Here is a 16495-nt window from a genome sequence, read left to right on the forward strand (position 1 = left end):
GGAGGGAAGCAGTGCCCAGCGGCCTGGTGGTGAGATGACAGTTCCACGGGGAATGCAGGAGTGGCGTTAGGAGCCAGCCATCGGAAAGCGTGAGGTTAGCATGGATTGTGCGGGTCGCAGCAGGGTGGGGCAGCCCTGGTGTTCTGGAAGCGATGGCCAAGCTGGTGGTGATGGTGAGAAGCGGGAGGTGTTGGGCAGGCCAGCTGCTGACCCCAGAGGGGAGGAGCTGACCCCAGAGGGGAGAGCCAGGGCTTCCAAAGAGGAGGAACGGGAGGGAGGACAGGGAGGAGCAGGAGCTGGTGTGTGGAATGCAGGGAGCCTGCGGGCGCAGCCACAGAGGAGACAGGTCTCGGGAGTCCCTAGACCCACCCTGCCTGGGCACCTCGCCCTGATGCTCTGAGTGCACTAAACCCTCAAGATGGGGGGGAGGGCAGAGAAGTTAGCGGCCTGCCCCGGCCTCCCTACCCCCGCTTTGGGCTCCCTCCCCGGCTAGCCCAGCGGTCCCTTCCCCATCCCGGGAGTCTCATGTCTCCTTCGTACCTGCTTCCAGCCCGGCTCCCGACTTCATTTCCGAACCTGTTTGGAAATAAAGCAAGCGTCCACAGCCAGGGCCTGGCTGGCCAGGGTGGGACGGGACTGGAGGTGGGGGTGGGGGTGGGGGCAGCCATCTGGAGGGTCAGAGGGGTGGGGGGGGGGGTGCCCTCTCCTGTCATGGCTCTGTGACACCCCACAGATCTGGACTAGCCAACCTGAACTTGGAGTTGGCTCAGATTGACTTAAAGGCTCCAGGGGAGTGGGGCTAGAGAGAGAGAGAGAGACGTGGGGTGGGGTGGGGGGTGATTCTGAAGAGGTAGGGGTGCGGACACTAAGGGGAGGGCTCAGGAGTGGGGGCACTGAGGGGAAGACACGGAGGGTAAGCCACAGGGGACCGGGAGGGTTGGGATGATGTGTGGATGATATTATGCAAATTATGTGGGCAAAGCATTATGCAAAGCAGCATCTATTAGGGAGGCGGTGTTGGGAGCAGTGTGGGATCCACAGGGTAGCCCTGAGGCCCCCTGCTCAGCCCAGAATCTCTTCCAAGGCATGGCAGCCTGTGGGTGGGCCTTCATCTTGGAGGGGTCAGAGGCTGCCGGGGCCCAGGCCCCCTGGACCGTCCTGTCTGCCATGGACTAAGCCTCTGGAAAAGGGGCAAGACCTGCAGCCAACCTCAGGACCCAGAGCGCCGCTGGCAGACTGCCTGCCCAGCTTCTCTGGAATCCCCTCCACGCCCTTCTGAGGCTCCCTCCTCCGAGCCTGAGCACTGCCCTCTGGCATCTCCTTCCCAGCACAGCGGTCCACGTGTCTCCTGTGTTCTCTCGGGGAGCCGCAGACGGCTGAGCCCAGCCCCCTGCACACCAGGGACTGGACAAGGCAAGGGTCACCCCTCCGCTTAGCAGGGGCACCCTGGAGGCAGCTCTGTGCCCCCAGGACCCTGGAGGACCTTGCCTGGGGCCCTGCCCTCACAGGGAGCGGCCGCAGCCCATGGACCTGGCAGTCCTGGCCACCCAACCTTGCTCCTTGAGCCGGATGATCTCCGTGTCGGAGCCGAAGCTGTTCCAGGCGGTGCAGTTGTAGATGGTCTGGAAGTCCGCCCTCACGATGTTGCTGATGGTCAGCGTGGAGATGACGCCCTCCTCTGTGCTGACCGTCTCCACCGTGTAGCGGCCTGATGTGCCCGATTCCAGCACATTCTCCTTCCAGGACCAGGCCTGCCCGAGTGCACAGAATCAGGAGGTCACCCCCCAGGACCACCCCCCAGGACCACAAGGCAGCCTCCCCACCCCCAGGTGGACGCGGCCAGGTCCAGTCGTGATCACTGCCACACAGCACACATAACAACACGTGTGCACACAGCACAGCATGCACACATATCACAACATGGATACACACACCACCATACACACACATACCCCACACACACCACAACATGGATACACACCCCCACACACACACACATCACAACACGGAAACACCCCCCCCACACACACCACAACATGGATACACATACCACACACACACACATCACAACACGGATACACACACCCCCCACACACACACATCACAACACAGATACACATACCACATACACACATCACAACACGGATACACACACCCCCCCCACACACATCACAACACGGATACACATACCACATACACACACATCACAACATGGATACATATCCCCCCACACATACACATCACAACACGGATACACACACCCCCCCACACACACATCTCAACATGGATACACATACCACACACACATCACAACACGGATACACACAGCCCACACACATACACATCTCAACACGGATACATACACACCCCCCCACACACACACACATCACAACACGGATACACACACACACCCCCACACACATCACAACACAGATACACATACCACACACACACATCACAACACGGATACACACACACCCACACACACACATCACAACATGGATACACATACCACACAGACATCACAACACAGATACACACACCCCCCACACACACACACGTCACAACACTAATACACCCACCACCCCACAGACAGCACGGGCGCGTGCCCACACACACACACGCACGCGTAGAGGCTGGGCCACCTCAGAGAGTGTTTCCATCGACAAGGGTCTCTATGCGGCTCTGGGCTGGAACATTTTCCCTGGGTGAGCAGGGGGCCCTGGGGTAGCGATGGGAGCCCCTCCTTCAGATGACGCCCCTGACAGGTGAAGACCAGCCCCAGGCTGGCTGAGTCTGGTTTTGTTACTCTGTACAAAGGCTGTGCTCTGAGAGAATCTTCGTCTAGCTCAGTTTAGGATGGTGATGTTACTGATTCTCAGACCCATTTCAGGTACACGGTACCCACCCTTCTTGTTGCAGTGTTTGGCGACAGAATGAGTGCTAGAGGGTGGGGTGGATGAGCCCCGAGCCGCTTCCAGGTCACTCCTGGGGTGCCCTGGGCTCTGTGGGGGTGTTTAACTGCATCCAACTCTGTCACCAAATGTTCCCCGGGGGCAGAACTCCGCCAGTTGAGAATCCCTGGCCTCGAGTCCCATCTCCATGAAGACAAAGACTGTGTGAACATGCTCGGGGTGGACTGGATATTATCTATAATGGGATAGTGTTGATAATGTTCCATTGACGATGAAATATAATTACACTTACATTTTAAAAACAATTAAAAGAGCGAAAGGAACAGAGAAACATAGGTCTTAGTCCTATGCATGAACTCTTGCCATTTTTGTGTGACTCACACAGTGAATGAGCTCAACCCCTGAGGAAGGCTGTAACTGTAATGTCTTCATCTACAGGAGGGCACCTTACTTGTCGGGCATGTGCCCCCAACCGCCACTCTGGCACCGCCGTCCCTGGAAAAGGTAAAGCTGCCCTGTGAACTTGAGTCTTCCGGCGGGACCACCCGGGCCCTGGGGCTTGCCTCTCTTTTTTTTCTGCCCCAGCTCCCACCAGTTTCAGCTGAACTTGGCTGGAAGACCCCCCTTTTACAAAAGTAAATACCCAGGGGGGCCAGGAGTGAACTAGTTGGGCTGCCTCAGCCGCACTGCCCTGCGGGGAGCAGGGTTTGGAGGAAGGGGACAGGGAGAATGGAGTGATGCTTTTGCAGGGAAAACTTGATAAATGGGGCAGCATCCTCCATGGACAGCCAAGCAGAGGAGGCCTCCGGAGGTGCAGAGAGGGGTCTGCTGACTATAACTGCTTCCTGTTTATGACTTTGCTAACGGCTGGCCTTGAACCCAGGAAAGGGAAGAGATGGTTTATCTTTTCCTTCTGCTGCCCTCTTTCCCCTGTGCCCTCAGGATGCAGAATGTGGTCAGAGGCACAGCTGAGAGGCAGAGCGGAGTTAAACACACCCATGGGCGAGCAGCACACCCCATCCTGAGAAAAGAAATTGCCCGTGACTTTTGTCTTCCTGATGCTTTCCCAAGGAATAGTTTTTCCCAATAAGAAAGGGAGAGCAGAGGTGAGACTGACCAGCCAGATGGCTGAGTAGCTGCAGGCAGAGATAACCCACCAGACTGTTCAGTGTGTGTGTGTGTGTGTGTGTGTGTGTGTGTGTGGTGGCTGTCCCCCTTGCTCACCGCCCCCCTACCAAGCCCACCCCCAGGCACTCACGATGCGGTCGGGAGGTGGCGTGCTCCGGATGAAGCACTTGATCTGGCCCTTCTCCCCATGCAGGGCATGCTGGGTTTGGGTGCTGGAGATGATGGGGGGTCCTGTTGGGGAGACAGCATTATATCAGAGAATCGGGAGGGGCGGGCCCCCGGCTGGACCCCTCGCAGCAAGTTCAGAAGTTTATACATCCATTCAGCAAACATGTAGCAGGGGCTTCAGAGATAAAGGAGGTGTCAGTCATAAACCTTTCAGGAGAAGATGAGTGAGCGAATGCCTCTAAATCAGGATTCCCAGAGACATGAAGAGCTGTAATAGAAGATGGTGGTGGTGATAGAAGGAGGTGAGGCTGACACCAGGCAAAGTGCTAACGGACCTCACAGGCGAGAGAAATCTACCTGGCAGGCGGGCAGAGCTTTAAAAAGGAGGCGGCAAACCTGAGAAGGGAGTGGGGGAGGTGTCAGGAAGGAAGGAAGTAAATGTCACCTCCCCTAGCTAGAGTCAGTTCAGTTCAGTCACTCAGTCGTGTCCGACTCTTTGTGACCCCATGGACTACAGCACACCAGGCCTCCCTGTCCATCACCAACTCCTGGAGCTTACTCAAACTCATGTCCATTGAGTCGGTGATGCCATCCAACCATCTCATCCTCTGTCGTCCCCTTCTCCTCCCGCCTTCAATCTTTCTCAGCATCAGGGTCTTTTCAGATGAGTCAGTTCTTCACATCAGGTGGCCAAAATATTGGAGTTTCAGCTTCAGTATCAGTCCTTCCAATGAATATTCAGGATTGATTTCCTTTAGGGTGGACTGGCTGGATCTCCTTACAGTCCAAGGAACTCTCAAGAGTCTTCTCCAACACCACAGTTCAAAAGCATCAATTCTTCGGCGCTCAGCTTTCTTTATAGTCCAACTCTCAAATCCATATATGACTACTGGAAAAACCATCAGATCAGATCAGATCAGTCGCTCAGTCGTGTCCGACTCTTTGCGACCCCATGAATCGCAGCACGCCAGGCCTGCCTGTCCATCACCAACTCCCGGAGTTCACCCAGACTCACGTCCATCGAGTCAGTGATGCCATCCAGCCATCTCATCCTCTCTCGTCCCCTTCTCCTCCTGCCCCCAATCCCTCCCAGCATCAGAGTCTTTTCCAAAGAGTCAACTCTTCGCATGAGGTGGCCAAAGTACTGGAGTTTCAGCTTTAGCATCATTCCTTCCAAAGAAATCCCAGGGCTGATCTCCTTCAGAATGGACTGGTTGGATCTCCTTGCCATAGCTTTGACTATGACCTTTGTTGGCAAACTAAAGTCATCTCTGCCTTAGTCAGCTTTTGGATTTCAAACCATTCCCTCATATCTCCAGTAGAGGGCACGCTTGCCTAACAAATCAGTGTACTTGGCCGGCCAGGCAAACCAGGCAGGAAGGGAAATAAAAGGTCTTCCTCCCCCAAGTGGGGAATCACCCCACATAGATGGACTGGGCTGGATATGCTCACAGCCTTCATCTCACAGGTGTCTCAGGAGATCCCTTAGTTCATCATCTTGTCTGCCTCCATGTACATACCAGCCAGCCCAGGTGGGACCATGGCTCCAAAGCTGACCTCAACGTTATCATATCCAGCCCAGGTGTGCGTGGGTGTACGGGTCATGATCATGGATGTCCCTGGGGACACTTGGCTCATTTGCCGCATCAGACAGCCTGGAAGATCCACCAGGAATCTGGCAGTGCTTCCTGTCCATTTCTGCCTGTTTGTTAACCCAAGTCGTTAATGATGCCCATCTGGGAATGACACTGGGAGGAAGGAGACTCGGGCTCCTGGCTGGGCTGCGTGGCTGAGGCGAAGGATGCGGGGGCAGAAACCCTTGTGCCCTCTTCTCAATCCCTGGGGTAAAGTTTGGGGCTTAGGTGGCAGGAAAGAGAACTAAAGCAAGGGACCTGGAGGACGGGCAGATTTATGCTGGGAACAAAACAAAAATTGCTGCAAATGTATTTGCTGTATATTAGCCACCTGAATTAAAGCAGATTTGCATTTCCACAAGTAGCTTTCAGCCAAGGGGAGAAACGTTGTGGGAATCGCCGAGGTGACTCCTTTTGCGTTTAGGCTGGGAAATGGCTTGGTGCTGGGTGTGGGGGGACCCTCATGATAAGGGCTCCTACCCTCAGGGGTTTCTCTCTTAGATCCCTTAGCTCCAAGAAGCCTTTGGCTTTTGAAAGGCAGGCGTGCTGCTGGGCGGAAAGTGATGATACCATAAAACCTCTTTGCCTTCACTTCCCAGGAACTAGGATTTCCCTGGTGGGGGTGGGGTGGGGTGTCTCAGCTGTTCTAAAAGTGACCAGGGAAGACCCTGATGCTGGGAAAGATTGAGGGCAGGAGGAGAAGGAGGTGACAGAGGATGAGATGGTTGGATGGCATCACTGACTCAACGGACACGAGTTTGAACAAACACCAGGAGATGGTGAAGGACAGGGAAGCCTGGCTGCTTCAGTCCATGGGGTTGCCAAGAGTCAGACATGACTGAGTGACTGAACAACAACAAAATACATACACATATAAGGGCTCCTTATACGAGAACAGAAATCCGGGTGAGGGCAGACAGGGTTAGGGGAATCAGAATGCAGCAGTGGTATGCTTTCCATCCCGTTTCTGCAAATCCCAGGTTTGAGCCCAATCAGTTTAGATCTAGGCAAGTTTATTCCCCAAAGGGCGATGGCCAGCAGTAATCCCCCGGCCTGGGTGCGTTTGGACGAGAACCTCATCTCATTTGGGGTTTGTCAGTAGTGTGGGGCCCTTGGGTCCAGGCCCTGCCCAGAGGTCTTCACCATCCCTCCACCTGTTCTCCAGACACAAGTACAGATAAGTTCATTCCCAAGTCTACTCCAGTGTGGGCTGGCAGGGTCCTCCCTGAGGGCCGGTCCGTTCATCCCCCTGCCTCCTTGCTTTACTTTAGTCTCTTGGGTGTTTCCCTTCCTGGCGGCCAAGGGGAGCCTGTGCCAAAGGATTGGAGGCAGAGGAGGGGGTTGGAACGAAGAACACTGGAGGGTACAGATCACACCCTGGAGACTCCAGGGCCCAGGCTGGGGTGTCCCATCCAAGAGGAGTGTCCTTCGGAGGTGTGTGTTCCCGCCTCGAGAAACCGCTTTGATGCCCATTGGAAAGTGCTTGAAAGCCTGAAGTGACACGCATTTCAGTCCCTCCTCTATCGACCGTGCTTCTCCCAGACACGAGGATGCTCCTTGAAAAGCTTCAGGCTTGCGGGGCCACGTGTGAGTCTGAAGGGCCCCAGCCGGACTGGTCACAGGGCCATCGGAGCGGAGCTGGCTGCAGTCACGGGCCAGCACGACTCCCTGCGCCCTCCCAGAGGGGGCAGTGGGGAGGCCACTGATTTCACCAGGGCCTGGTGCCGGAGGAGCCGAGTGTCAGACACCAGAGCCGGCAGGAAAAGGCTGCAGCCCGTGTTGCCATGGATATACGGAGGCGCGATCAGATGCTGTTATTTTTAGCCCTGCAGCACCAATTTATTGGTGGCATCCTGGGGACACGTAGGAAAGGCAGGAAGGCTCCCGAGACCGGGTTCTGCTGGGGACAGACAGTTCTGGGGTCTGAGCGGATTCACCCTCCCTCTGGGGGTGGGGAGGAAGGAGAAGAAAGAGACGGAGCAGGCTGGCTAATGGGACCAGCAGTGGACGTGGCGGGGGCGGGGTGCGGTAAGGACGCGCCAAGCTGGTTTCAGTCTCTAGCAAGGGGGAGGCCAGATGAGGCTCAGTGGACAGCTTCTTGGGTCGAGATGAAGCCACTTGGGCTGACTTCGGGGTCTTGGCTCAGCCCCTCGCCTGGGCCCTGGTCTGCAGCAGCCCTACAGAGTTGGGTCGGTGGTTCGATTCTTGCCAGGGCTCACCCCGAAATGAAACCCAGCAGAGGGAAGTTGACTGGAAACGTGGGGTCGGGGTGCCCTTAGCATCCTCACTCCCTCAGACCAGCTGGCCGCGGAGCGCGCAGGACGGCAGGAACACGGAACCCCTGTCCCGCCGCTCCAGCCTCCTTGGGTGTGACCTGAGCTAGGTTCCCGCTTCTCTGTGACCTTCTACATCCTGAGATCCAGGCCCTGTGCCCTCAACATCTCACGTGAGAGCTCTCTGACAACTCACACTGTTCTCTCCTGCTCTGCTGTGACCTTATTATATATAATAAGACCAGTTCCCTGCCCTCAGGGAACCCCTTGAGCTTGGCCCTGTGGGGATGGTGGTGGGTCTTCCTGGTTGAGTGGTTCTAACACAAAGGGAAGAGGTAGACCAGGAGTCGCAGAGATGCCCTGAGACTCCCCTCAAGGGCCAAGGTCAAGGTCAAAGGATAGATGTGGGATCTATGTTGGCTGCCCAGTGATCCTCTCACCTTTTTACCTGGTCAGGAAAAAATCCATCAGCCATCACTCTTAGGGCTGAGATCTCGTGGGAGAAGCACACAGGAGGGAGGTGACCAGGAGCCACCCAGGTCCCTCCTCACGTCAGGGCTGGGCTCTGACATGGACGTGAAGAGGTGGATGGAACACTATAGACCCAGAGCAGAAACCAACCCCTCGGAGCAATGCCTGGGACCCTCTTGGCCCCCCACCCCTGCCCTGGCATGAGTGGGGTCTTACCATTGACAGTCAGGGTCACCTCTCGCTCCCCAGCCCCCACCCGGGGCACCACGGCTCGGCACACGTATTTTCCCGCGTCCTCCTGGCGAACGGCTTTGAGTGTCAGGGTCTTCTCATTGCTCAGGACCTGGGAGACGTGGAGAGGGTCAGATACCGAGAGTAGGGGCTGGACTCTGTCTCTGAACCAGAAGGGCTGAGAGGCGGGCGGGGGCAGGGGTGGGGCTAGGTCTGCAACGTCTCAGTGAACAACCCCGGGGTAGGGTAGGGGGCAGAATGTCTTATTACACAGCACGCCAGGCGGACCATCCTATGGGGGGAGCCCCAGCACAGAGGACCCTGTGAAGTTGAAGACACTGCAGCCCTAAGCGGTGGGTTCAAGGGGGAGGCTGGAGTGAGAGAGAAGGACTATCCTGAACCTGAGCTTCTGTGAGGGTCCTGGATCTGTCTGTCCTGAGTCATTTCAGTATCCTTTGGGATGAGGTTTGGGGCTTCCCTGGTGGCTCAGGCGGTAAAGAATCCGCCTGCAATATGGGAAACCTGGGTTTGATCCCTGAGTCGGGAAGATCCCCTGGAGGAGAAAATGGCAACCCACTCCAGTCTTCTTGCCTGGAGAATCCCACGGGCAGAGGAACCTGGCGGGGCTACAGTCCGTGGGGGTCACAAAGAGTTGGACACGACTGAGAGACTAACACTGACTTCTGGAGGGATGAGAAGGAAATAGGCTTTGGCATTCGATGTCTGAGTTGAGATCCCGGCTTCAGAGGTGCCTGCTGGTGTGGCTTTGGGCCCTAGTTCTCTTCTCTGAGGCCCTTTCCTTATCCCTATAACGGGGCAGTAACACTCGGAGGACAGTGTAGTGTCCAGCAGGCAGTAGGGGACACATAGGCCACTTTCTCCCCGGCTTCCCTGCCTGAGGCTCTCCCTGTCCTCCTGGGAGAAGGGAGGTCTGAAACTCTTGGTACTTGAGTCGCTCAGTCGTGTCCAGCTCTTGCGACTCCATGGACTGTAACCCACCAGGCTCCCCTGTCCATGGGGTTTTCCAGGCAAGAACACTGGAGTGGGTTGCCATTTTCTCCTCTAAAGAACACACACACTTTAAAAGAGGAAAAAGCAGGGAGAAGGCCAGGCTTAACTGCAAAGCTGAAGGTAATGACTATTAGGGGAGAGCTGAAAAACCTCTCTAGGGACTTTTCACCCCCAGCGTCTGGGTGACCACCTGCTTTTCTCATAAGGTTCACGACAGGGCAAAATTGTACTGGCTGAACATGTTTAGGCCTAAGGGGGATAGGTGTGGGCACCTGGGGCTCCCTCTCCCCTTTCTGGGGCTCCTCTTCCTGCAGTTTACACGGGAGGCTCTCATCTATAGTGTGTGAGTAAGAGGGGCCCCGGGAGGCAGTTTCCGCCCGGGCCTGAGGTCCCCCCACTCCTGCCAGGCTCTCTGTGATCCCAGCTGTGGACTCACCACGCCCGAGCCCCGCTTCATCCAGACGATGGTCAGGGATGGGTTGCCTGTCCAGGCGCAGCTGAAGACGGCGTCCGAGCCCAGGTCTACAAGCAGGGACTGGGGCTCTGTGGTCATCCTGGGCCCAACTGCCATGGGAGGAGGGAGGAGCCGGGGCTGTGGTGGGTGGGGTGCGGGACGCTCCTGTCCACCCCTCCTCTCCCCCACTGTGCTTGCCCCGTCTATCCACGCTGGCCCATTCCCTTACAGGTCAGGCCTCTACCTGTCTGGGCCTGGCCTGGGAGCTAAGCAGGAGGCCCCCTCTCCCCCAGCCCAGCCTCCCTGGGGCCCACCGTGGAAGCAGGCAGCTCCAGGCCCAGAAAAAGCTGCTCTGGTCCCATTTCTGCCTGGATTTGCCCCCCAGCACTCTCCCATCCCCTTCCCTTTGTCCTGATTCCAGGAAGCCCCATCCTGGCCCCAGGGTGTGGACAGAGGGGCCTGCCTCCCACCCCAGAATCTCTGCCTTCAAGTCAACTGCCCACCTCCTTCAGGCCTCAGCAGGTGACCTGGAGCCAAGTTCCCCGTGCACCGAGCCCAGCTCCTGGGCCACCGCAGGGCCACTGCAGGGCTGGGAGATAAGCAGTGGGGGACACCAGGCCTCCTGTGCGGTGTCACCCCGCCCCCCATTATCCTCTATTCCGGCCCCACCCCGCCTCCTTTTCAACACTGAAGGGGAGGCCTTCAGGTCCTTTGCGCACACTTATCCAGTTAGTGGAGGCGCGTCCCCCCCTGCCCCTCCCCCGCCCTAACCAGAAGCCCCTGCAGATGGAGCCTGGGTCCCCAGGGCAGGTGCAGCAGTGGGATTTCAGGGGCAGTGACAGGAGGGTGTGCAGAGAGCTGCCTTCAGGGAGCAGGTGTGAAACCAGGGTCAGGAGGCCGGCAAGACTCCCCTGATGCAAACAGGGAGTCATCGCGCTTCCTGCTGAGGCCAGTGTGGGGGCGGTCAGGAATAAAGTTTGTAAGAGTGCTTCTGAATCTGTACAGGGCTTTGGATGAGCTGACGGTCAATGCTGTGAACACAGCCGAGGGCTGGCTCCCCCGAGGGTCCCTGCCTGGTCAGTGGCGAGGAGGGGGCGCCCCTGATGGGAGGCTGACCCATCTTGGTCCTCATTCTGCTCATTTGCTGTGTGACTTCGGGCTTCCGTCCCCTCATCTGGGTGCTAGGAATAAGAATTCTAGCCTCCCTAGATGATTTTTTTTTTTAAAAAGATTTAAAAGATTTTTTTTTTTTTGGCCATGCTGCACGGTTTGTAGGATCTTAGTTCCCCAACCAGAGATGGAGCCTTCACCCTCTGCAGTGAAAGCAGAGTCCTAACCACTGGACGCCAGGGAGGTCCCCTCCCTGGGAGATTATGAGGGTCAAGATAAACATGAGACAGTATGTGGGGACGTTTTCTGCAAGGGGCATGGATTCCGAGCTTGGGAGGCATTCTTATGTTGTGTACAACAAGCCCACGATGGTTCCTCCAGCTGAGAGCAGAGACCAGCCAGAGCCCATAAGTCAGGGAAGGCCTGAGCCACTCACAGTAGACGTCGACCGTGCGGCTGATGTTGGTGCTGCCCAGGGCATTGGTCACCTCGCAGGAGACAGGCTCTGAGAAGTATGTGTAGTCCACGGTGGTCCGGTACACTTCCCCCGAGGCTTCCTTGATGATCTGGCCCCGCTTGGCCCACCTGCAACACAGGCACAGGGGCTGGTGCGGACCTCCCGCCCAGGGGGGCAGGATGCGTCCCACCCGCTGGAAGATGAGGCCTGACGAAGGGCAGGGCAGGGTAGGCCCCCGAGGGGTCCCTTGGGGGAGCCTCCACAGCAGGGTTACTTCCGGGGCTCAGGAAGGGGTCAGTGGTGGGCTCTGGGCTGTGGGTCACCGGGCAGCCAGCAGCAGTTGACTGATGGGTTATTCTGGAGGGAGGTGGGTTAGCTCTTCAGTGAGTCCGCCCATGTGGCTGGCCAGGCAACGGCTAACCCAACTGCCAGACCCTGGGCAGCTTGGCTGTCCTGCTCTGAGCTCCCTGGGGGTCTAGTCCTGGACCACATTGGAAAAGGAGGCCAAGCCCGTGACTGAAGAGGCCAAGGTCTAGTGGTTTGTGCCCATTCATGCGTGTACACCTGCACACACACATGTACACATACGCACAGGCATCAGGAAGCTTGATTTCCAGACAAGACAAGACGCTGATGGAGCGGTGATAGGCGTGGTCTCGATTGCCCACCCTCCTGCTCGGGCAGCTCTCCCAGTTTCCCCGTCCTGACTCCTGTCCCCAGAGTGGGTCCCATCATAGTGCCCCTCTCTCCCAAAAGCCCTTGTTCCTCCACACCCTCTGCCTCCCATCCTGGCTCTGCTCTTTGGGGACCTGGGCTGTCTCAGCACTGCTTTTATGGGACCAGCAGTTGGGTTGGTGGGGATGATGGGAAAACAGCTATGCTGACTTCTTTCATTGGCCAATTGACTGATGGGTATCTTGGGTCTGGCCCTGGGGCGGTGATCACTGTCCTGGTGCAGCAGACAGCAGGCAGAACACCCCAGGGGTGCGTGTGCCCATGTGTGTGAGGCTGGGGGCTCTCCTTATAGCTGCACAAGGAGAGAGAATCAGAGCTTTCCCTGGTTTACTCTTATTATGGTTAAAACTTTTAAAAAACACACAAGTTCTCAACAGGTACTTCCTACTGTAGTTCAGGCCTGTTTTGGGGTATGTGTCTTTTAAAATTTGTTTTGTTTTTGGCCACTGTGCGGCACTTGGGATCTTAGTTCCCTGACCAGGGAGCAAACCTGTGCCCCCTGAAGTGGAAGCACAGAGTCTTAACCACTGGACCACCAGGAAGTCCCTGGAGTGCATGTCTTTGCCAGGGCTGGGGAGGCCCCCGTTATCCTGGGGCTACCATGACTCCAGATAGCCACATTCTTAGGGGCCCCTTTCCTGGGGTCACAGAGGCCTGGGCCCTGCCCTTCCCTCCAGCTGCTCCTGCTTAGCCAGTCCATCCGGCTCGGGAGGTGGCCGTCTCCCAGTACCGCACAGAGCACCAGGCTGGCACTGTGCAGTTATTATCTTGAATTAGTGTCAGATTGTTATTAAGAAGACAATTAATAATAACAATTACAGTTTAACAACAGAGCAAACCATAGTTCCCCGAGAGCTGAAGGAGCTTCCCAACAACCCATTATGAGTTATTCATGAATCATTTCAATCTCTAACTTTAATTTAATGACCACACTTAACAGTCAGGCACAGCTCCCACCTGAGGCGGATGAGTTCAGTCCTGGACACACGGTGGTGGATCGGAGTCCAGCCCCTGCTCCACCCACCCTGCAGCTGTGAGGGGGCAGGTGGTGGAATGCTACGAGGAGGGGGAAGCCGGCTGGGCTGGGAGGAGGCAGGTGAGACCCTCCTGCCCCTGGTTGCCCACAGCCCCAGGCAGCAGGCTCTGCTGGGCACTCCTCTTCCATTATTGGGGGTTCCTGGGGGAAGAGGGGGCTTTCTCCCCACCTGTCTGAGGTCCCTCACAGTGTAAGCAGGGTGAAAGCTCCCTACTGGGGCTCCCAGGAACTCAGAACTCAGAACAGATTCAAAGAAGGGAGACTGAAGAGACGCTGGAGGGCTGTGCAGATGCCGCTCCCAGCTCCCCAGGGCCGATCCCCACCTTAGAAATGGGGGGCCACTGAGAGGAACTCAGCCGCTGTGGGGCTGGGTCTCTGGGGGTCACCCCACGAGTCCCTAGCTCACCTCTCACTCAGCCACTCTTCTTCTTCCCTGTCTTTATTCCCCTTCTTTACCCCAAAACCCCATAAAAAACCCTGAAACAACAAAAACCCTCGGAGGAATCCCTTCCAGAAGCTCAACCCACTCACTGAAGCAGCAGGTCACATGACCAGGGTAAGCCAGAGAGCAAGTCCCCGCATCTCCCAGCTCCCCTCCCGTCTCCTCCCCTCTCTGTCCCACCTTCCGGTCTCATCTCCCCTGCTCTCCCCTCCGCTCCCATCTCCTCTCTTCTCTAGTTTCTCAGCTAGGCCTCCTCCTCCTCTTTCCTCCAGTCCCTTCACCCTCCCACCACCCACCTGCCCCCTGCCCCTCCCAACCACTGTGTTCACCCCCTCGCCCAGCCCCGAACAGGAGTCAGATTAAGCTTTTCCCAATCAATGTGTAATTTGGCCCGGGCAGATATAAGAGGATTAATTATTTACATCACACAATCAGGAGGCTGGCGTGTCACTGCCAACAGGCTGTCCTCCACAGCCCCTCCTTTCACACTGGCTGGCAGACCCCCCGCCCTGTTCCCTGCGTGGTGGGGCAAGGGCCCTGAGACCTCAGAGGGGCGCAGAGAAGCAGGCGGAGACGTGCTTCAGGTGCGCTTGCCCCAGGCGGCCGGTCCAGCCAAGTGATGGCTGAGTCCAGTTGGACAGGCTCCCACATCCACCCGGGGCCCCCTGCTGGGTGCTGGGGTGGACCAGGGCACATCTCTGATTTTCGAAATCACAACCTCTTGGTTGAAACAGGAGGAAGCAATCAAGACCAAGGCGGAAGTTAAAATACAAAGATCCCTTAGTCCTGTCCAGGTCAGCTGGAAAAAATCCAGTACTCAAGTGCTGAGATTGCTCAAGGCCCTTCCTCTTGGATCCCAACACTGCATTTAGAAGGACCATCTGCCTGCTGGGTCCAGCTCCCAGAGGCCAAGGGGCTGAGCCACAGGGGTGGGCATAGACACCGGCCTCCTCTCACCACCCCCTTCCTCCTGGGCTGCCGGGGCTCCCTGACATGTCCCTGGAGGCCGGAAGGGCTCCCCAAAAGCCTCTGGAGCCCTGGAGGGTGCCTGATCCGCTCTGAAGCATTCTGGGGCCTCCGGCGAGCTGGAGGGCCAGGAGGGAAGGATGCAAGTAGGAGCAGGCGCACGCCTGTCGAACCTGCAGGGGCCCGGCCTATGTCTCTGGCTCCTCCTCTGTGACTGATGGTTGACCAGGCTCTGAGCTGCAGGGAAGGATGGAGACAGAGGGAAACCACAGGGACCCAGAACCTGTGGAAACCTGCAGGTCCTGGCTCATTAACTCTGTAGTTTAAAAACTAAACATAACTTTGTATAGAGAAGTCACAAGACCGATGCAGGAAACTGCCATACTTCCTTCGCCTAAACTCACCAAACGTGGTCAATATCTTGCCACATTTGCTTCTCGATGATCTTTTCAAATGTAGACTTATCCCTTATTACTGTCATGATATGAGAATGAATGTGGGTGGGTCTGCTTGGGTAGCGTGTCAGTGGGAGAGAAGGGGTGCCCAGGGAAGCTGGCATGAGAGATCTCTTCTGGGCATGCGACACCTGGTGTGTAGGGCCTGTGAGCAGAATAGCAGAGCGAAGCCCGCCTGTGGATGGAGCCCAGGCCTCGCAGGTGCAGGGTGGAAGCCCAGAGAAAAATACAGAAATCTCCTGCCGCATCTTTGTCATTGTCCCAGCCAAGCCAGACCTGCTGCCTGGACCCACAGGGCCGCGGGACTCCAGGGAGCCTGGAGGCCATCTAATCTTTCTCCTGCCTCTAGCCTGATGAATGGTTAAACCCAGAGGACACATGGTTTTCATCCTATTTAAAAATATCCTCAAGGATAAAGGCTCTGTACTTTCCCTGGGTTTCAGGCTCCAGCATTAATTATCTGCACTGCAGGGAGCATCGCCTGTGTCTAGCCTGAACCTGTGGCTGCTTCTTTGACCCGTTTCCTCAGGTTCTGCCCTCTGGGGTCATGCCGCCTTTCTTTGGCTCTGTCCTCCACTCCCACCGGCGGGTTTGTTTCCGAGTCTGGGACCATCAGCATCCCTGGCACTGGGTGATGCTGGGGCTTCCTAACCATCTCAGTGGTGGGGGGTGGGCACCATCAGGTCTGGGCTGGAGGAAGAAGCAGGGCAGAGTGAGGGCCGTGGCGGGGAGTGTCTGAGTGTGCCCTGGAGCACCTCTGAGGCCACTGGTGTCTGGAAGTCTCGTGCAGTGGTGATGCCCAGGCAGGAGGCCCAGAGGTGCCGCTCTGTGTGTTTACAGAGTCCACGAGCCCACATTCTGGAGCGCTGAGGGCCTGCCACACGAGCTCCACGCTGACAGCTGTAAGTGACTAAACGGCAGTTCCCGCCTTCAACAGGGAAGGACAGGCTTGTGAAAAACAGTGAGACGTTCATCAGTGCGGCAAGCAACAGCTTCAGGGGGACCGTGT

At 56.9% G+C, this 16495-nt stretch overlaps 1 protein-coding gene across 3 annotated transcripts in view; it reads right to left on the reverse strand.

The window, feature by feature from the left end:
- KIRREL3 (kirre like nephrin family adhesion molecule 3) overlaps window positions 1-16495 on the reverse strand; it is a 607178-nt gene that overhangs the window by 11265 nt on the left and 579418 nt on the right. For 2 of the 3 annotated variants that reach the window (XM_006057706.4, XM_025286398.3), the window contains exons 8-13: window positions 11832-11980; window positions 10268-10395; window positions 8806-8932; window positions 4174-4274; window positions 1553-1751; window positions 541-576 (exon numbers count right to left, since the gene is read on the reverse strand). In XM_006057706.4, the coding sequence (XP_006057768.3) occupies window positions 541-576; window positions 1553-1751; window positions 4174-4274; window positions 8806-8932; window positions 10268-10395; window positions 11832-11980 (740 nt within the window). The remainder of the gene's footprint in view (window positions 1-540; window positions 577-1552; window positions 1752-4173; window positions 4275-8805; window positions 8933-10267; window positions 10396-11831; window positions 11981-16495) is intronic. The other variant, XM_044943559.2, reaches the window with a different exon arrangement.

The sequence above is a fragment of the Bubalus bubalis genome, chromosome 5 (genome assembly GCF_019923935.1).
Source record: "Bubalus bubalis isolate 160015118507 breed Murrah chromosome 5, NDDB_SH_1, whole genome shotgun sequence".
NCBI classification, from domain to species: Eukaryota; Metazoa; Chordata; class Mammalia; order Artiodactyla; family Bovidae; genus Bubalus; species Bubalus bubalis.